Source organism: Mus caroli, unplaced genomic scaffold (assembly GCF_978045245.1).
Source record: "Mus caroli unplaced genomic scaffold, Mus_caroli_1 scaffold_6, whole genome shotgun sequence".
Classification (NCBI taxonomy): Eukaryota; Metazoa; Chordata; class Mammalia; order Rodentia; family Muridae; genus Mus; species Mus caroli.
In genome coordinates, this window is record NW_028227261.1 from 104,884,600 (window position 1) to 104,907,114 (window position 22,515).

The following is a 22,515-nucleotide window of genomic DNA, read 5'->3' on the forward strand; positions in this document are numbered from 1 at the left end:
ATATGATATTCTGCTATAATCATAGATCTGTGCCTTGTCTGGTCATCATTAGAGGGGCTTCATATAGCAGCAGATGCAGAGACCACATCATGTGGAGACATTCTATGGAAAGAGTGTCTAAATTAGAAGTCCCCATCAAGTCCCTCCTCTCAGAGTTGAACAACCTCATGAAAGAGAGAAAAGCAAGACTGTACAAGTCACATGAGATGAAGCCTCTATTTCCTGTGGGTAAAAAGAAAAGGATGTGTGCAATTGATATCTGTAAAAAGTATCTTACAACTGAGATCACTGTGTACAAATAGAAGAAATGTGTGAGAGTCACAGCAATAAAATAATCATTTTAAGAAACACATCCAACTCAACAACAATATTTTACAAGCAAGTCTCCACAGTTACCACTTACCGGGTATTCCTCCTGTTCGGGATACCTGCCATGCATTACCACATTTCAATATTGGAAATGGTACATCATGGTCATTTGGGAGATAGGAGTCTATGATGCTGAGATGTGAAATTACTTGCAGGTTGCTCTATGACTTGTAAGTGATGAAGACATAATTTTCACATAGCTCATCCTGTCTTCTAAAACCTAATACCATGTAGCACAAAAGAGGAAAAGCTCAGATAACTTAAAAGGGCAGTGGTACTACCACCAAGGAGAGCTGGGGACCTAAGTGAGAACATCATAGACACTATTTGAAAAGACACTACATGATCAGACCTAAGATAAACAGAAGTATGGTATATAGCCAAAATTCCTCTAGAATAAGAAAGATACTGCTGTTGAAGAATGACATCACTGTATATGTTTGCCTATCTAGTGATCACCAGTTTTGAAATACATCTCTCTTTTACTCTCCTAAAATCCAATTAGAGGATGCTGTATGCTACCTTTATCTGCATCCTCCCACTGCTGCTGCCCTTTTCCAGGAATACTCCCCCTGTCCTAGCCCTACCATATTTCATTATTTGATTTGTTGTCACTGCTGGGATTTATAATCATATGAATTGTCTATTTCCCAGCTACTTATGTCCATTCCTCTCTTACTTACTGCATAGGCAGAGGGCACATCTCACAATACAAGGTTAAAACTGCCTTTCTGGATTGGTTGTGTGTTCAGTAAAGAATTCTTACCCTTCTCAAGTAAATGTTCCCTATTTATCATGAACACAGCTTTTTTTTCACATTTTTATTAGATATTATCTTTATATACATTTCAAATTTCAAATGCTATCCCAAAAGTTTCCTATACCCTCCCTCCACCCTACTACCATTGCTGCAAATGCTTTTGATATTTCATGTTTCTCCACTTTTTGTTTATGATAGATTTTTTTTTCATGTCAGAACAAATAGGTTACATTATTCAGTTTGGTGAATCTTAAATTCTCATATATTCACCCAGTTGGGCTATTTTTAATGATTTAATATTATACATATGCTATTAGTAGATAGGAATTTTATTTGTTTGTTTGTTTGTTTGTTTGTTTGTTTTTGTTGAGACAGGGTTTCTCTCAGTGTAGCCCTAGCCATACTGTAACTCTCACTGTATACCAAGCTGGCCTCAAACTCAGAGATTCACCTGCCCCTGCCTCCCAAGTGCTGAGATTAAAGGCACTCACCAACACTACTCAACAGGAATTATCTTTATTGCAGATTTAGGAATTTAAATTATATTATTTTTCTAAATGTTTTGTTTTCTCAACTCAATCTCTTATTTCTTCCTATTCTGCTTTGAATTTCAAGTATAATGTATTAATTCAATTTATTTTACTGATGTTCTTTGTGTATGTTAACTTTTAGTTCTATTTACTTCTTAATTCTCTCTTTATATTTCTGTACTTGGACTACTCTTATTCTTGCCTAAGAAAGACCCTTCTATTGTTTTCTTTTTCAAAATCTCTTAATTTGGCTCAATAATGTTTTTTAATTTTTTGCTGAAGATTTTAACATAGTTTATATGAAGCTTGACTGCATTAATGACGTGTGTGTGTGTGTGTGTGAGAGAGAGAGAGAGAGAGAGAGAGAGAGAGAGAGAGAGATGTGGGGGAGGGGGACTTTAGCATCAGGAGAAAAATTGCAAGATGCACGTGAAGCTGCTAATTAGTATCATTAGATGCTTATAAACAATTACTTAATAAATATTTATTTGAAGAATTGTTCCCCTGAAGACAGTGAAAGAATTACTGCCAACATCTGGAGTCCCTCAACAGAGCTGGTTATAGGGATGAGCCTGCATACATGGACTAATCACTATCTGCTGAGAAGAACTCTTTAGCTAAGTCCCATCTTGCTTTTTCTTGCCAAATACTTTTATGTCTCCATTTAATGCTGAATTTTCAATATGATCAGCACATTTTATTCTAATTCTTGTCTTCATACAACAAGCCTGTTCCTCATACTCATTTAATGAATTCTTCTGTGGGGAGTATTTGAATGAACCTTGGTTACAATTTGGGCAAAATGTGGGGTCTTGAAACTGGGGTGGAAATGGTTTCTTTACCGTCTATCAATTTTTAGTCTCTCAGATTATGATCAAAGCCCAGCAACTGGGGTGAGTGAAAGAATAATTCCCATTGACATACACAATCTCTGGTTCAATCTGACAGAAGAGAGATTTAAGACACAGTTCTAGTCTATTGTGTGAGATAAGCAGTATGGTGCATTTGAGGCAATCTGAAGTTAAGGGATGAACAACATAAGACATATATAGAATTATTAAGTTTTTGTAGTCATCAGAAATAATCAAATAAAAACTCAAGTCACTATAAGGCAAATTACATTGTAAATACACATACATAAAAACAAATGAACAAAGGAAATAAAAAAGTAAAACAACAAAAAAAATACACACACACAGCTCAACATTCAAAGAAATAAATGGTATACCCTGAACCAAATGTGGATGGTCACAACCAGAGAACACAAATTCTAGTCGTTGTAAATTATAAGGACCATAGAGAACAAGGTCACATAGACTTTTGTGTCCACAAAACAAAGTCATACATCAATAAATTATTTGACAAATACTTTCATTGGGGCATTAGAAAGGCAGCCTCCAGCAAAGCAAGGAGATAATTTCTATAAATTCCAGATGTTATTCACATTCTTGGTTTTAGGATTGATGGAAACTTAATGTCTGCTAAGCTTAACAAGACATTGTAAAAAGATAACCTAATACTCAAGAGACCGTCAGGCCAAACACAGAAGGTAAGATTAATGGCTTGAAAGAATTTTAGATAGGGGTTCTGGAGAGATGGCTCAGTGGTTAAGAGCACTGACTGCTCTTCCAGAGATGCTGAGTTCAATTCCCAGCAACCACATGGTGGCTCATAACCATCTATAATGGGATCTGATGCCTTCTTCTGGTGTGTCTGACAGCTATACTGTACTCATAAATAAAATAAATAAGGGAAAAATAGTTTTAGATAGCCTTGTCATTTTGGTTCTTAATCTAAAACCTATTTTCTCTACAATTATATTGTTCTATGCAGCTAAGGTCAGTCTATGGAATTATTAATGTAGATGCAGCCTCAGAGAACTTACTTCAGTTAACAACAACCTAAAAGACTTTAGCAATCTGGATGAATGCACTGTTTGTAAAAATGACTACAAATGCAAACAAATCCATTTACTGTAAAAAGAAAGTTTATATTAAAATATTTGCCCTGGTTCAAGAAAAAAAAATAGGTTATCCAATATGGCTTTGTGTGTGTTGTAGGAAAGGAAACTTATTACAGACCAGAATTTTGGCCAGCTCTCAGAGATAGTTCAAAAGTTTCCAATTGGAAGATACTTAATTCACTTGATAGGTATTTGTTATGCAACCAACATTTATAAAGCTTTGTTTTAAAGTTTCTCAGGAAATCATTGTTAAAGGGTAAATGTGTCAAGTGTTTACTATTGGAAAGAATACATGACAAATATATGAATGTTGAAAAACTACCTTTCAACTATGTAATTTATAATTTGTGACTGTTAAATTAAGAAACTCTTCCTTAAAAAAAAAAAAGAAAGAAAGAAAGAAAGAAAGAAAGAAAGAAAGAAAGAAAGAAAGAAAGAAAAAGAAAAAGAAAGAAACTCTTCCTTAATTGAGTTGGCAAGTTCCATGAGTAGATGAAATAGTAATTTAAGTTTCACAAATACATTCCATGGCACATTTTTTTTTTATATAGCACGAGCTCAAAATCAAAACAAATAGAAATATAACCAAGCTTTTAACCTTGGACTATACACTTAACCGTGATGTATGTACCCTACAATACTTCATGTGTTTTAAAAGAGCCTTATTCAAGGGTCTAGAGGCCTACTCATATTCCAAATTTTCTTATACAAGAGTGGCACTGTGCTAGGTTGTCTCTGATAGTTGTTTCACAGAAGCAAAGCAATTTATTCCAATTATTCTCCTGAGTGAAATGTCTAACAAATGAATCATTAAACACAGTGTAAGAAATATGATACATCAAATGGGCTGACTGTAAGAAAGACAAACCCCATAAAAATCTATGACCACATAGGTGATTATATCATTTCTCACATTTACATCAAGAGCTATCTGCTCTCTGGTACTCAGACAAAAACATCAGGAAATTAGGATGAAGTGTTGATTGCTCATTAGATAAAGAGCATTATTTTTTCCAAGTAAGAGAATTTTATTCCAGAGAAAGTATCACAGGGAAAAATAGGGAAAGGCGTTAGCCTTTCAGGAAAACTAAAGTATCTCATTATGATCTTTGGGCGATGCTTTCTAATTCTTCTTTTTCATTATCTTTAAATACAGAATCCCCTGCACCTACAGCTGAGTTTAGAAAATTCACTAAGTTCTGATGCTGATGTCACTGTCTCAATCCTGACCATGAACAACTGGTACAATTTTAGCTTGTTGCTATGCCAGGAAGACTGGAATATCACCGACTTCCTACTCCTTACAGAGAATAACTCCAAGTTCCACCTCGGGTCTATCATCAACATCACTGCTAACCTGTCCTCCACAAAGGACCTTCTAAGTTTCCTGCAGGTCCAGCTGGAAAACATTAGGAACAGCACACCCACAATGGTGATGTTTGGCTGTGACATGGGGAGCATCCGGCAGATATTTGAAATGTCCACACAGTTTGGGCTATCACCTCCTGAACTTCACTGGGTTTTAGGAGACTCACAGAATGTGGAGGAGCTGAGGACAGAAGGCCTGCCCTTAGGGCTCATTGCTCATGGAAAAACCACACAGTCTGTCTTTGAGTACTATGTTCAGGATGCCATGGAATTGGTTGCAAGAGCTGTAGCCACAGCTACCATGATCCAGCCAGAACTTGCTCTCCTTCCCAGCACAATGAACTGCATGGATGTGAAAACCACAAATCTCACTTCTGGACAATATTTATCAAGGTAGGCTGTAAATCCTGGGGTACATTCTCATCCAGAGAGCTGGAATAGCAAGTAAAGTTTCCCTATCAATCCACTGTGCAGAAATCTTGATTCTGTGTAGCTCTAAGGGCCAATAATCCTGATAAAGTTTGGGGCAACTAAAAACTAATATCTCAGGATCTGTTCTCTGTAATTTGATTCTGTATTGAGTGTTGTATGGTTGGGACAGCACTCAACACTGGTTAGTTCCTTATTCACTGTTAAGTTCTTGCAAGAATATTTAAAAGCTTAGAGCTTCAATATTCTAACTAATATATCAGGATAATATAGACTAGCTTGATACAGTATAATAAATAGATCATGAAATTGTATATGAAAAATAATTAACCCATGGTTGGCTTACATAAAGCCAGGGAATATTTATTTTCTTCTTTAGCCTTTCCCGCATCAGTAGAACTGAAGAAAACTTTCTAAATACATGCAGAGGAAAAAATAGTTACATAAAAATGTACTTTTCTCTCTCCTAAAATTGCTTAAGGCAGTTTAGACCGTGGTTAAATGCAGAGACTTCAGAACCATACAGACATAGAATCTTAGTGCTGCCTCCTTATTCTTGTGTAACTTAGTCAAGTTACCCAATTTCTCTCAGCCTTGGTTTCTTAGGTTTCATGTCTGCTTATAGAAAAGGCATGTAAAATTATAACGATATAAGCATAAGATCCTAGTACTTGTGGAATTGTTGTGATAGCAGATAAAATTAGAAGCTACATGATGGGTGAGTGATAAATCAATAGATGATATATAGATGATCCATAGATAAATATGATAGATAAATTAAATAGATAGATAGATAGATAGATAGATAGATAGATAGATAGATAGATAGATAGATGATAGGTGAGATAGATGATAGATAAATTATAGGTAGATAGATATGGTAAACAGATATAAAATTAATAGATATATAGAAGTAAGCATTTCATAATAGTATTTTTCTAATGTGCTGTTTGTTATTTTATACTTAATTATATGTATGCATATTATAATTTGGTATCTTTATGTTTAGTAGCTCACTTGATTCAGAAGATGGAGTAGAAATATTTAAAATAAAGTATAGCCCCTCATATGGAAATGGGCTTATAATTACCGGGGAAGGGGAATGTCTTTAAGTGACACTTAGGCTACTTGACTTTTACCTAAAAAGAGGATGACCTATGGTCAAAGAGGCCAGGCCAGAGAATGAGGGCCATTCCAGAGGTAAACCTTCTCTGTAGACTGAAGCACATTTTAAGGCAATACTCTCAAAGAGTAAACAGATTATGCAGCAATTTCAGTGTCTTATCTTAAAAAAACACAAATACTTGGTAAAAGACCAGGAAGTCTTCATGATTTTACACATAATTGTACTGGGAACTTACCATACACAAGCAATCTGCTAACAGCCAAGTGTTTGACAGAAATGCAGACAAGGCACAGCATATATTGTTCACAAAAGCATAAAATGGGTGGGAAGAAGCAGGAGGATCTTTGTTGGTACCAGGCCAGCTAAGGATGTTCAGGGAGACCTTGATTCAAAAAAGAGAAAGAAGAAGAAAAGAAAAAGTAAAGTAATTCAAATTAATTTTCAAAATTTATTAATGGTAAAATCGGATATTATACCATCCTAACGTTCTTTTTCCCATATAGCATTTTAATTTTCATAACCTCTACTTTTATGTATATTTTATTTTACAATATCTACACAGAGTTCATCCCTTTGTACCCTAGTACGTAAGTGAGGCTTGGGATTTTATCTAAGAAATAAAAACCTTCTCCTTTCTAACCACCATATGATTCCAAACAGTGATTATTTGGAAGGAAAGTCATAGGCAGCAGGAGAAACCACAAACGAAAATGGCGTTATAGCATCTAGCATACTCTTGAGTCATGTAAAATGGACAATGCAAGAAAAAACTCAGTTCTAAAAGCATTTAGAGAAAATAAGTAAGAATATTTGTTGACTTAGATTATATTGCCTCAATAATTCATTCTATCAAGGTCAAATGATCTTTTTTTTGACTTCTCAAGGTTTAATTTACAGTAAAATCACATTTCTCAGACTGGCAAGATTGCTCAGTAAATCAGTATCCACCAAGACCAAAGAGTTGAGTTCCACTCACCCCACTCCTCAATTAGCATCAGGAGAGAACTGGTTCCTGTATATTGTCTTCTGACCTCCATACTTACACAGTGGCACATACTACATACACACATACATACATACATACCTGCATACATACATACATATGCAATCATACTTGCATGAATGCATACATGCATTCATACACATACATGTATATAGACTTGTACACCCATGTACATGCTCACACACACACTCACACACTAAATGTAATTTACAAATCTAAAATCTCTCTCTACAAGGTCCACATGGCATTTTTTCTATTGACTTATAAGTAGTACTTAGCCTCTTCATCCTGACCTGTCTGACTTCTGAGGGAAATACAAATTCCATTAAGTTGAAACATTATTATTTGACTTAGTCCACAGCCTAGCATACAGCATACTTAATTGATAGTATAGATATTATATAGATAGTATAATTATTTATAGAGAAAGAAGACCTTCTCTTGTATTTGTGTCTCCAATATCATTTATCTTAGAGGAAAACAGATAGTTGGTGAATAATACTTTCTAAACTAAATATAAACTTTTATCTAACTACTTATACTCTAGTTTTCCTCTTTTCTTTTATTTCTTTTACTTTTGTCTCTATGGTGAAAGGCGCTACCCTCATGATTGTTTCCACATATTTTATTCCACAAAGTTTCAAGATTACAAAAGAAGAATGTGTGGTTTGGAGCCCAGAGGCAGTTCACAATGCACAGGGGTCAGTAGCAATATTTTCACCCCCTTGGGTGTGTGTGAGAAATGAACTCAAAGAACTTCAGAAAATATGCCCAGGACTTTTTTAAACTCCGGAAGGAATACAGTCAAAGAAAAAGTTTCAAAGTGTTCAGGACAGGGTCAGGGAAAGCGGGCATATCCCCAGAAGGAGTTTGTATAATGAATAACTTAAAGGCTGCCTTAAGCCAGAAAGCAGCAGCGGGTTTTCCATCATCCTTATTTGTTTTGTTTTAATCCAATCTTTTGGAAAGTTAGTTATTCTCAGTCCATAAGTCACATCTGCATACAGTAATTTCCTTAATTATCCCTAAATTTTGTGAGGCTGACCCCACTCCCTCACTGCATAATAAAAGCCAGAAGGATAATGGGCTGTGACTAGCTGGTGCCAGAGTTATGCAAGCTTTCATTTCTCACACAGTCATTTTTGGTTTGGGCTGACAGAATTGTTAACATTTTAAAATGTTAATGAAATCTCCCCCAAACATGGCATTTTCAGTACAGACTTTTTGACTAGGAAAATAATTTCTTGTGGCAGACTACACAGACGTAATTACAGGTATAAGGGATTTAATTCTTCTCAGTCGCCCACAAGACAGAGCAAATGTCCATCATGACTCAATGTAGACAAAAGGATTAGAGGACCAAGGTCATTGTGTTATCTTTAACATTGTATTAGAAAGTTGTTTTACTAAATGTTAATTTTAGAGGCAATGGTAGGTGGCATGTTATCTTGACAACGCCTCCATGAATGTACATCTGTGTTTCTACTCCATCAATGACCATTTCTTGAATTAAGCTGAAGGAGATATAATGAGTACCCGAGTCTTGTCATTTTAGAGCTAACAGTATAATGCATAAACGTAAGCTATAAAGTTCTGAGATATGTGCATACACACCCTAACCCCATTGTAAAAATTATTAATCGCAACCCAGGGTTTCTACCCTGTGTTTGACCATTTAGTTCTGGGATAAAAGGCACACACAACCTTTATACTTAAAATAAGCCTTAAACAGCCCAAGAGCTAGGCAGTTACCTACCCACTATGTTATTAGAACCCACTTTTCTATCTACAACCCCAAATTATTACTTACTACTTAAAAGGAAAAAAGAAACCCTTGTGGTTTCATGATATAATTCTAATTTTGGATACTTCTAACTATTAGCTTTATTATTTAGTAGCATTTCAAGTCAAAGGTATTTAAACTGAATAACCTTTAAATTTGTTAGATCAATTTACATTATCCACATTCTAGAGTACTTTCAGCATTAATATAAATTTCCTTAATTAGTACTTTATAACTATATGATTTATAATTTTGATCACATGCTATTTAAAAATCAAGAGGCAAAATTGCCCATGTGTGAATAATCTCCTAAGTACCTCCACTCAGATAGCTGGTTAGCTTGTAGGTTTCAACGTCAACTTTAAGAGAATGTGGAAGCCTTGAACTAGATGCTACTCTTTAGCACTGACTCTCCAGTGCCCCAAGGAAAACGCATTGCTTATGGGTGACTTTTTTTTTTATCATGAAACCCCAAGGGTTTCTTTTTTTCCTTTCCTCTCTTTCAATATTTCTAGTGTATAGGAATGGACTTAACACCATCATTAATTTTAAGAGTTTTTAAAAAACGAACACAAGCTTTTGCATTTCTCCTGAATGACTGACTCGCTTAGCTTTCCTTTCTAGCTGGAACACTTGGGGAGTTTATACTTACAGAGGAAAGTACATATTGTACAGTCTTATATGTGTCCAGCAGGAAACCCTGTCATTAGACCAGTTGGCTAAAATCTGTTGACTGTTTCTCTCCTTCCGGCTAAAATCTGTTGACTGTTTCTCTCCTTCCGGGTCACTCAAGGGATGACATGAGTTGTGTCTAAAATTTGTTTGAAGTCATAAGGACCTCAGATAAGGAACACTAGAAAATTCACATTACCTCAGGACCTTATTTCAATGAATAAAGGAGGATTCAAGATGAATCAGGTGCTAAGCTGGATAATTTCAGCACATTTGTAGAGCTTCTATGTTGTTATTTGCCTGAAAGGGAATTTTATTCTTTGTTCACATTTTCACTTCCCAAACATCTATTGTAAAATTTGGAGATAGATCAGAAAGTACTGACTCTACTGAGAACAATGTTAACAGCTCCACTCTGAATTCTAGATCTGTCTCCAGACTACACCATTCTCTACATCCTATAACCTTTCAGAGGGTTGTCTGGCTGGTAAATGCTCTGTAATGTTCCATGTCCAGAACCACGCACCAGCTATGACGGAAGAGAAATCAGCACTGAGGCTAGTATTCACACCAGATCTAAAGAAGCAGCATAAATTAAATTAGAGGAATAAATAAAATAACCAGGAACAGTCAAAGAGGGGTCACAGACCACAGTAGTGGGGAGCCAAAGTCCATGACAAAACCCAGGGCAAAAAGAAAACAGTTTGTCCATAGGACAGATCTCTTACTTCTGTGTGGTATATGGGGGAGGAGGGGAGACAGAAAAGGTGAAGAAAAAAAAAAAAAACAGAGTGTTGACCTGACACTTACAGGATCTCAAGGGAAAGATGAGTACCTTAACCACATGTCAGATTTCTTGCTCAAGCCTCCTCTTCACATGCACCAATAGCAGAATAGCATTAAGCATGTCTTACATTAGGACTTGAATTTATTGGTATTTTCCTCATCTCATGGGAAAATTCAAGAATGTCAGCAGCTCTTCTCCCATTGTGAAGTTTTACTTGTAACTGAATTTTGCAAGTATTGGCAAAACACAGACTCTGATGAGTCATACAAGTGTGCATATATTTATTGTCAAACTGATCTTGCCCATTTACTGGTAAATGTGTTTTTGAGAAGATGAGCCTGGGTGTTGTTTTAAAATACAACAATATCAATGATTACAATATATCGGCATCCAGTGCTCTGAGGCTCAAATTTTAGCCATTTCTAGTTCCTGTTAGTTCCTTATTATCAGAGAGCATTCCTATTGAACTAATTTCTATTTTTGTATCTCATCCATTATTCAGAAGGAAATGTATTAGAATCACAATGCTTTGAACACTCTATAAACTGAAAATTCAGGAGCTTCCTGGCTGATTGAGCCCATTCTTCTGCCAGAGCAGTGAATGCTTTAAGAAGCACTGGTCTGCTCTAAGAAGATGTATATTTAACTGCATTTGCCACACAGACATTACAGAAAAGTTCCCTTGGACAGACACTGTGCTATGCCTAAGATTCAAAGCTGACGCCATGTGGCAGACAAATGCAGGTCTCTTCTTCGGCTTGGAAGTCTGTGCCATGAAAGCAGCCAGCAAGGGCTGGATTCATCCATGATAAGAACAAGGCTGTAACATTTCTACCTTTCCAGTGTAGAACATGCTGAAACCCATGTATGCAGGGTTCTTATAGTCTAAAAAGTCAAACATGGGGATAATCAACTGACATTCAAGGATACCCTACAAGCTACCAGGAGTACTAGGGGCATAGATTGTACTTTTGCATATAGGTTAAGAAATAATATACAGTTGATGTCCAACTTGGAGACAAGTCTCATAGATGGAGAACTAAAAATCAAACTAATATCAAAGTAGCATGTTCTGATGAGGATGTCAACAGGCATGTCCAGCAGGAGTGGACTGTTTCTTTGTGTTAAGTCTCGGCTAAAACTTCTAAACTTTTAGTAACAGATTATAAAGCAAATACAGGGGTCTACATCTGTAAACCAAGCCAGGAGTGAGAGCTGATCTAGAAACAATTGACATGTGCATGGAGAAATACCCTCCAGAGATGCAGGAAAAGAGTGAGATAATAGGCAGGGGGGGGCATAGCTAGACAGAATTCTCAGGGGAATTAGAAAAGGAACAGACACAGTACAAACCAAGTGAAATGGTTCATGTGTAAAGGCACTTGTCATCAAAGTGTGATGACTCCATGTGCTTACTCTGGTGTACACAAATGCCCAAATGCATGAACACACAAAATAATATGAATGAATAGCATTTTCAGTTAAAGAACTGCTATGTCTGGAGCTGAATGAAAGCACAGCAAGATACAAATATTCAGAATGAGTATGTAAAAATGAGTAAACCTGGCACATGAGCCCAACAACCCTAACTACAACTAGATGATGCTGGTGCATGGGGAGTTTGAGAGGATGACACTGGTAATGATACTGTCAAGATTCCTAACTAATGCTAGGCATAGTGGCATTTACATGTAATCTAGCACTTAGAGGCAAAAGCAGGAAGATTAGGAATTCAAGGTCATCCTGAGCCACATATGGAGTTCAAGGCTAACTTGAGCTACATGCAACCTTGTCTCAAAAAGAAAGGAGGAAAAGGAAGAAAGAGAGAGAGAGAGAGAGAGAGAGAGAGAGAGAGAGAGAGAGAGAGAGAGAGAGAGGGAGGGAGGGAGGGAGGGAGGGAGGGAGGGAGGGAGGGAGGGAGGGAGGGAGGGAGGAAGGAAGGAAGGAAGGAAGGAAGGAAGGAAGGAAGGAAGGAAGGAAGGAAGGAAGGAAGGAAGGAAGGAAGGAAGGAAAATACTGCTAATTGAGCAAAGGCAAAAGGTCAAAATTAATTCTCACAGGAAAGATTATTATAGAGCTTTACAGAGGAGGAACAGATCTCCCATTTATCAGAGGGAAAATATTAATATAATGAGATGATCATGAAGGGGAAAGTCAGCTCATTTTTCAAGGTATGAGAGAATGAGGATGCAGAATTTGTTAATGAACTAAGAAGTTTCCCAAGGGGAAAATGAACATTACAGCTTTATAGAGAAGATAGATATCCCCATGCATAGATATGATAAATGGACTATTATAGTGGCAGAGTGGGTGTGAGGACAGAGTAGCCTGGAAGAATCAGAAAACAAGTGAGACTACTTGATAAAGAGTTCATGTGCAAAGTAAGACCAAAGTCAAAGCCAGTGTATGACCTGTGAATAGCTGGGGCAAGAAGGAAGACTTGCAAGAAGCATGAGGCTTTTAAACAGCATGAGACTGGAGACAACCAGACGAGGAACAGGGGTATTTCAAAAGCAAGAACAAAACACAAATTTCTAATATGCATATTTTACATTTTTATATGCTAAATAAGACAAAGGAAAAAATCATTAAACATGTTGTTTTGCTTTGAAAATTCATAAAATACGTTCTGATCAGAGTTTACCCTCTCACATCTCCCCATCTCCTCTCAGCTCCTCTTCACCTCACCTTTCCAATATCATGCCTTCTCTCTCTCTCTCTCTCTCTCTCTCTCTCTCTCTCTCTCTCTCTCTCTCTCTCTCTCTCTCTCTCTCCCCTCTCTCTCCTCTCTCTCTCAGACAAACAGACAAATTAAGAAAAGCAAAAAAATCAGAAGAAAGAAAGAAAGAAAGAAAGAAAGAAAGAAAGAAAGAAAGAAAGAAAGAAAGAAAGAGGAAAAGGCACAAGAAATATACACCTGAAATAAACCATAAAAACACAAAATTAGGGGACAATAATACACAAACAAAAGATCAGTAAGGTGAAAAAATGCCCAAACAAAGCAATATGAGAGAAAAATGAGGCATGATGCAATCTGTATAACCACAGAGGTTCAGTATAGAGGAAAAGGGTATGGGGAAGGGGAAGATCTCTTAAGAAAAAGGACATAAAATATGTAGTTGTGGAGATACGGGGGACAGAGTGGAACAGAAGGATTAAGCAGAGATGAGAGGAGAAGAGGGTGGTAAGAGAGAGAGTACAGGGAGGACAGTTAGCACTAAGAGTCTTTGGGGTCCATATAGAAACCTACTACAGTTGAAACTTCTTAAAATATATACATCTATGATTAAATCTAAATGGAGTCACCAAACAGCAGGGGAAACAGTGCTCCAAGTAGACATGTTTCCTCCCCAAGGGAAACTTTCAGTCCCAGGAATGGCTTACATCTAACTGAGTTGCTGACCAATGTTGACTCCATGGAATCCCATGGAATCCCAAAATAACACTGGCTATTGGCAAGGCTACTTATTAATTGTTTTCTAAGAAGTGATTGTAAGGTCTCACTGGTGAAGACAATGTGTGTGTGTGTGTGTGTGTGTGTGTGTGTGTGTGTGTGTGTGTGTGTGTGTGTAAAACTCAAAGAAATGATGTCTAATTAGAACCTCAACTTAAAATTTTTAATAAAATAATAGTACTTATGATGGATGGCACTTTAAAAGTTAACTTTAGGAAATTTTAGAACAAGTTAAAGGCAAAATGAATAATTAAATTATTCAGATAAATTGAATTCAGTAAAAATCATGTGAAAAAATATGAATAGTGAAATTCATTAAAAATTAAAGTAAACACAGCAGTTACCGTTCCTTAGAAAATGTATACTGACTTTTTCCAATTAGTACCTGGAATACGTTTCCACTTAAAATAGGCTATTAAATTAGGAAGCAGGATTTTATTTGTGAAAGTACGATAAGCCAAAATACAAACCATTTTAGTTATGGAGCTATTAGCCATTCTGAAAGCAAAAGTTCAAACTATCAGAGTAGTTTATACATGAGCAAAGTAATAAGTACAGTTAAGCAGATAGAACTCAATGATCCAGTTCTAAAATATATGGTAAACATTGGTGAAAAAAGAGAAATGTTAAAATATAAGATATAAGTCTGATGTTTTGATGTGATAAGATATCAAATGGTGGAATCAAATACAGGAGCTGTTTTGGTTTTTTTTCTTATCGTTGTTGTTTGTTTTTGTGGTTTGGTTTGTTAGCAGTATTGAGGCTTGAACTCAGCCTCTCACACATAACAAAAGCACTCTACCACTGAGCTCTATTTGCTGCATATGTAGCAGAAGATGGCCTAGTCGACCATCAATGGGAGGAGAGGCCCTTGGTCTTGCAAAGATCATATGCCCCAGTACAGGGGAATGCCAGGGCCAGGAAGCGGGAGTGGGTGGGTTGGGAAGCAGGGCAGGGGACTTTCCGGATAGCATTTGAAATGTAAATGAAGAAAATATCTAATAAAAAATGAAAAAAGAAAAGAAAAGAAAAGGAAAGAAAAGAAAAGAAAAGAAAAGAAAAGAAAAGAAAAGAAAAGAAAAGAAAAGAAAGAAAAGAAAAGTGTTTGTTTGAAGGTAGAGTCTTACCAAGTTTCTTAGCCTGGCCTTAAGCTGTTGTCCTAGTAGGCCTTGAACTCGTAAACCTCCTTTCTGGGCCTCCTGAGTAGTGAGACTTTAGGCTTGGGCTATTAGGCCCAGCCAAGCTTCTTTAAAATAAATAATTAACATAAATAAATATCAAAATGTAAAATAAATAAAATAAGTAAATCTCTTAAAATCATAATTGCAAAAACAATTAGGAAGTAAACATAACTTATTAGAGTTGATTTTTCTTTTAAAAGAACAGAAAACAAATAAATTTGTCAATAACAGAAATATCAATACATTGTTTTCAACTAAAACACAAAGCACTAAAATTGACTAGTAGAAAATTCAAAGAAATCATAAATGTAATTCATATAGATGTGATCAAATTGTTTACCACCACACAGAGATTATGCAGAATAGATCATATCCCCTCAAATGCACCTAAACCAGATGGTTCATGTAGTCTTCCAGATCTTTAAAATATGGGCAGCTCTAATGACACAAAGAAAAGGATGCTGGGTGTCGTGATGCAATCCCAAAGCACGTTTCCTTCATAATTTAAAGTTAGCTATTTAGAAAATAACTTCTTATTTCATGTTAAATATTTGTTCTAAACCCCATACCAAGAAACTTTTATACACTGTCACAATTAACTTAAATGGTATGAACACCTTGTGCAGTGGCCACAAACTGCAGTGTGGCACAGGTGCATATGAGCATACACGTGGGGATGGGATGTGCCCCCCTCCAAGAAGAAGTATAGCAAACCCTCCTTAGACCTAGCTTTCTAATAGAAAAATCCATTATCAACGGTGGTTAGTTTTGTTCAATAAAGTATGACTCTGTAATACACTAACTTTCAAATGTTGTCTTAAAAGTACTCACTATATTGCCCAAGTCTAAAAACCCTATATATTACAATACTGCCATAACCACTTGTACAACTGTGATATAAAAGCAATAAAAACCACTTCTGGTGATACAGATCTATCTAATCTGACCATATTTAAAATCATACAGAAAGAAAGAACAGGACAATATCTTCAAATTTAATAGACAAACTCTACTAAATAAAAATGCATTAAATAATATGACAGCTTTGGTGCTTTTAAATAAAAATAACAGAAAAAAATAATTAAGCACACACACAAAGTGAAATGTTTATGCATGTTCTTTATCCCACCACCTAAGAAACAAATCAAGAACACAGGAGATCTTTAAAAATATAGTTAACAAGCTCTGTTTTACATGTGAAGCTAAAATGAATAAACACTTTTTTATTCATTCAACATTTATAGAAATCAATTAAACATTTCCCCCACAAAAACAGTAATACTGTATTTTTAAAATAAAACATAAATATTTTAGGGTCTGAGAATATAGGTGAATGGTTGAATCTTTCATTAATATGTAGAAGACACCCCCAAAAAAAAACCCATCCTAACTCTCCTTTCTGTAATACAATAAGAAATAAGTAGGCTATATTTGATGCTATGTTTATAGCTTTAAATGTCTATTATAGAAGAAATTGTTGTCACAAATGTGTCCTCATCAACATAAAATTTAAAGAGGTAAGACAGGGAAGCCTGGAAATAAATTAGAATAAACAAATTAAAAACGGCAATCAACTGAGAAGAAATTGAGCAGGAACCTTAGCACATGTAACGTCTTATACAGCAATGAAGTCCTAGAATAAAATCATTTGACAAAGTTGACACAGAAAGGGGGAAAGCTTAGCTGAGAAACTGGTGATATCATTAAAGAATTGCATTATTTTCTGACTGAGGTTGAGAGAACCACAGATCTGTAAATATAAGCATATCTATTCATGGGATAGTGTGAAAACATAACCTTTTAGCCAAGCACTCCGATAGGCTCTGAACCAGGGACTGTTACTTCCCTGACTGTTTTTTTGACCATGTTGTACTACCAGGAACGAATTCCCTCCTGTGGAACAATGCTCAGATCAAATCCAGAGAATGTTTGGTTACCCCTCATAAACCATTGTGTCAGTATTGCCTAGTGTGTAAATCTTGCCTGATAAGTCAGTATTGTAGCATGGAGCATCCATGTAGGTGAAAGCATTGATGTAATCCCCTTCCCCTGTTTGCAGCCTGCGTAGCACTTTCCAGCACCATGAAAATGAGCCAGCAGGGAGAGTTTTCTGACCAGTTCAAGATTGATTTCCCAATGTCCTGAAACCTGGGTGTGAGGTATCTTAGCAATAAGACCTTTCCAGCTAGTTATGTTGGACAACCAAGAGTAATGAAAATAGCCTATACTGTTTGGGGTACTGCTGGGACCTCCATGACCAATAACTCATAGGAAGGTAATCCATGCTCTGGCAATAAAGTTTTCGTTTAATAACTCATGTTGTGTGGGAACAGCATTGCTCACCCATGCAGGATTCCTCTGTTCAAACTTCATTTTTAGTTGTTGTTGATATATTTTTAATTATCTCACAAACTAGTAGCATGTCTTAAGGCTTCCCCATACAACCTTAGTTTTGGTTAATCCACATGCTATCCCTTTTATCTCCCACCCTGTACATCAATCCATGCTTAACCCTTTAGCTCCCAGCATTGCCCCATTGTTTCATAACATGCATGTTCTACTATCCACACTTACTATATTTCTTACTTGGGTTGCAAGATCACAGACTCCTCTTATTTTGGTCATCCTTCCTTTGCCTGTTCATTTTCCTAAAGCCATCACTCTACTACCTGCTTGAACCTTTCTGTTTCAAATATTCCCCCTCCATGTTTTCACTTCACCTATATTCTCGAAGTCCCTTTCCCTGATTGCATCCCCTCCCACCCTATAACCTGTTTAGTTCCTTGGATTACACCTGTCCCTGAGGTTAGATTCTTATTGCAGCAGAGATGAAATTTCCAAAGAATCAAAATAGGCAAAATGAAAATAGCCAGGTCTATAGGCTAGAGGAATGACTCAGTGATTAAAAACACTGGCTGTTCTTCCAGAGGACCTGGGTTCAATTCCCAGCACCCACATGGCATCTGTCTGGAATTCTAGTACCAGGGTTTCTGACACTCTCACACAGACAACTTGTAAGTCAAACACCAAGAAACATGAAATGAAAATAATTTTAAAGTTCTTTTTTAAAAAAGAAAACAGCAGGGCCCAGATAATTTTATAATTAAGTTTCCTCTAGCAAGAGAGCAAAATGTTGATCCACTAAGATTTATCTTAGTCATTTCTTAGGGAAGTCCTTCACTTCCTTTTCTTTTAAAGATACTTTCTACTTCATTTTAAAAATACAATAACATTTCTCTCAATGAATTAAAGGAAGGAAGAGCTAGGCATGGTGGCACAGGCCTTTAATCCCAGCACTTGGGAGGCAGAGGTAGGCGGATTTCTGAGTTCGAGGCTAGCCTGGTCTACAAAGTGAGTTCCAGGACAGCCAGGGCTATACAGAGAAACCCTGTCTCGAAAAACCAAAAAAGGGGGGGGGGGTGAGGAAGAGCTAATTGGAACCATCTCTGCATCTCTGATTTATCTTTTTATTTAAATTTTTTAGGTTTACTTACTTTATTTTATATACAAATGTTTTGCCTGCATATATGTCTGTGCCCATGTGCATGACTGGTACCTGTAGAAGTCTGAACTGTCAAATACACTGGAAATAGAGTTAGCATGGTTGTGAGCCACCATGTGTACACTGGGATGTGAACACAGATCCTTTTCAAGAACAGGGAGTGCTCTTAGCCATGAAGTCATTTTTCCAACCCTCTATAATTTATCTTTGAAATGCTGTAAGTGCACTTAATCAATCATTAGAGACCTCACATAAACCTTCTGATGACATCTACACAATGCCCACCTGCTCCCCGGGCATAAAATCTCTCTGACTTTACATATCATTCCACCATGTGTGTTTTAAATGCAGGCCTTATTGTCTCAAGAGTGTCATATTAGAGACACTCCTGTATGTTTTCCTATATCAACACATTTTCTATTTGTACTGAATCACTCCAACTAGCCTAAATGACAGTGTATTTATACCACCAATATGTACATGCATGTGTGTAGGTGTATATACACTGTATAAATGTGAATTAAGCTCTCACGTGGTGTTTCTTTTGAACTTCAGCCTCCATTGATAACTCATTGTTCTCCTTTTCGCAACAGGGCCCTCTAACATGACTTATGCCCAGCCTCTCTCTTTGTCTTCTCCCCAAAGCCGATGCGCTGAGATACTGGGATGAAAACCTTCACAAAATACTCTACAGAAGTCACTAGCAAGCCACACATTGCTAAACCCATGGCTCACTTTAAGCCTTTATTTTATTCAGATTTTTAGAAATATTTGAGACCCTTCATGACAATTTCACTTGATGTCTACAGTAAAGCTCTCTGTTTCCCCAGGTCTGTTTACATCTTCTCAATTCCCCTTACTGTGTCTTCCTTGCCTGTGATACCCCAACCTGTTGAAGTACCCAGGACTTTTGGACTTTGGTTCTTCTATAATATTCACTGTGATCTCATTGGCTCTTCTTAACTACCACATATAGGCTTGTGATATTCAAACTTGCATCTTCTGCTTAGACATTGTTTATTAACTCCAGATGACCCAGATTACCTATGTTGTGTCTAAGGCTACTGCTAGTGTCATCTTTCACTCTACTTCTCAGAAAACATGACTACATCATCAGCCAATCTGTCCATTCCAGAGAAAAACATATCAAACTCTAAGTCCAGTCATCCCTCTGCCCACACCATCATCACCTTTTGTCTGGTGTGTGGGATGGCCTCCTAACTGGCCTTGTTTCTGCTCTTGCCATCTTAGTTGGTCATTCAGCAACACGGCAATCCTATTAGCACAGAAATCAAGTCACAGCACTTCTCTGTTCAAAATCCACCAGTAACTGTGCCTTTCACACAGGGAATAAATAAAGTCCTTGTAATTACCTACAAAACCCAATCTTTTTTGCAAATTTCTTCTTCTACATGTATTTCTCTTATTTCATTTTCAACTATCCTGCTCTCAAAGATGTCAAACACACCCACATCAGTGATAATGGACTTTGTTGTTAATAAACAGTCATCTTCTTAGAGAGAAGTCTTTGCCATCTTTATTTTCCCTTTTTGCAACCAGTATATCAAAATACCAGGCATGTATTTCTTTCCTGAAATGTTTTTCTTTCTCTCTGTGTGGAGTATAAATGCATGAACTATTATCTCCACTATATACTTAGTATCTCAAATAGTGCATGGCATATAGTGTTTGTGAATAATTAAATGTTCGAATGATTGATGTGTCAATTTTGAACATCTTTCTTCATTTGTTTTAATGAATAAGAACATCTTTCAATTAGCATGTTAAGATTTTGTATGCAAATATGGCTTTCAAAATATATCATAAATATAGTAAACACCAATCTGGTACACACTATGAGCTATCTCAAAAATAGTTTAATGTAGTCTTCCAACTGAAAATTTTATTTCTATTACCTTACAAATCAACACTGATTTTTGACTAATAACATAATTAGAAGCTTTTAATAAAGCCAAATGAACTACGAGGCCTCATTTGATGAACTGCTCTTTGAAAACTCATGTGCAAAGCACATTGCTTAAATAGGTTCTTACTAGGTTCTTGCCTCTACAGTAAAATTCAAGCTACATGAATCTGTGTATGAACCAGTATCAAATACATTATAATATTCTTCTCATGGCTTTAGGGTCATCATCTCTTCTTTCTGGTAGACTTTTTACTTGTTTTCAAGACAATGCAACTATCGCAAACCTCTGGCTATGTCATTAAACTGCTCTGAAATCTCTGTGGCTCTTGTTTTATTATTAAAATAAAATTCAAGCTTACGAAACAGGTGTGTGAACCTCTGGACTCTGAATGCCACCTGTTTTCCCCACATTAAATTTTAATGTTTTCTACTTCACATTCCAATCAGACTGTTGTGTTTACTACCTTCTCTTTCAGTTTTTACCTCTTTTCTTTATAACAGTTCGGACTCTGGGAGATGTCAGCAGAGTTTGTATCCAGAGCAGCTGATTGATAAGCACAAAAATGGTGATTTCAGTATTGCTTTGAATGCAAGCTCTCGATTCTATTGAACAAATTTAATATTATGTTTGCCAGTTTTTTACACCAATGTTGCTCTCCAGGATTGTGATGCACTTCTCATCAGCAACAGCCTACAGGTCTTCTTTGGATGCCATCTCATCGAGCTGAGTTTTGTACATTCTCAGTATGGTTTGTGAACTCAGTGAAAGCCTGTGCATCTGTCCTCATATTTTTCTTTACGGAGATGAAACATCTTCAATTATACCATCTCTTCTCTGCTTCTGCTACTTACGGAATGACAGAGGGATTATGATTGATTAGATGTTAGGAAAGGAAGAAAAAAAGTCTTACACAGAGAGTGTTATCAGCTTCTTTCTTCTTCCAAAGTACCATCTAGAAACCTAGCAAATAAAAAGTCATGTTCCTGCCCCACAAAATTCTCTCAGTGGCCCCACCACTGCCTTCAATGAGAACTCATATCTGACATAATTCGTTTTCCACCCCTTGTCTCTGAGCTTTATTTTTTTAACCACTTTTTTTCTCGTGGCATACATTTCTGGATTTTGTACATGCATAGTGTGCAGATAACTGCATCACATCCCAGATTCTCCTCCTGGAAAAGAGTAACTTCTCCCCAGGACTCAGCCCTGCTCTTCCTTCTCTAAGTTTCCTACTTTGGAATCCTAGGTCAGAGCGTCCAGCGGTGGGGAACCCCTCCCATATCACTCATTACTTGAATTTGAATTGCTTATTCACTTTCTTTACCCCACAACTAGACTTAAGCTCTTTAAACCAATGAGGTGGCTTTTATCTCAATAACTATAAGTGCTAAGCATAGTGCCAAGTGGTTTGTATCCATTTATCTTACCAACAAAATGATTCCTCATTTTCTTTTTCCTTCTTGTTCATCTGAGAAGAGCCCAAGGCAAGTACAGAAGAGCATGGTAGAATTCAATTTAATCAAAAATGGGATTTCAACCTTTTAATCTTTCAGGTAATAGAGTGAAAATCCAGACAGCTACCCAATGTCATTCTTTCACAAAGAATACATGGTGAGGGTGCCTGTAACTAAAAGCTGTCAGTGAAAAGGTTTTCATTTAT

The 22,515-nt window shown here is 36.5% G+C and overlaps 1 protein-coding gene across 2 annotated transcripts in view; it reads left to right on the forward strand.

The window, feature by feature from the left end:
* The window catches only part of Grin3a (glutamate ionotropic receptor NMDA type subunit 3A), a 182,290-nt gene that overhangs the window by 46,667 nt on the left and 113,108 nt on the right, over positions 1 to 22,515 (forward strand). For both annotated transcript variants that reach the window (XM_021160783.3, XM_021160784.3), the window contains exon 2: positions 4,779 to 5,383. In XM_021160783.3, coding sequence (XP_021016442.1) covers positions 4,779 to 5,383 — 605 coding nt within the window. The remainder of the gene's footprint in view (positions 1 to 4,778; positions 5,384 to 22,515) is intronic.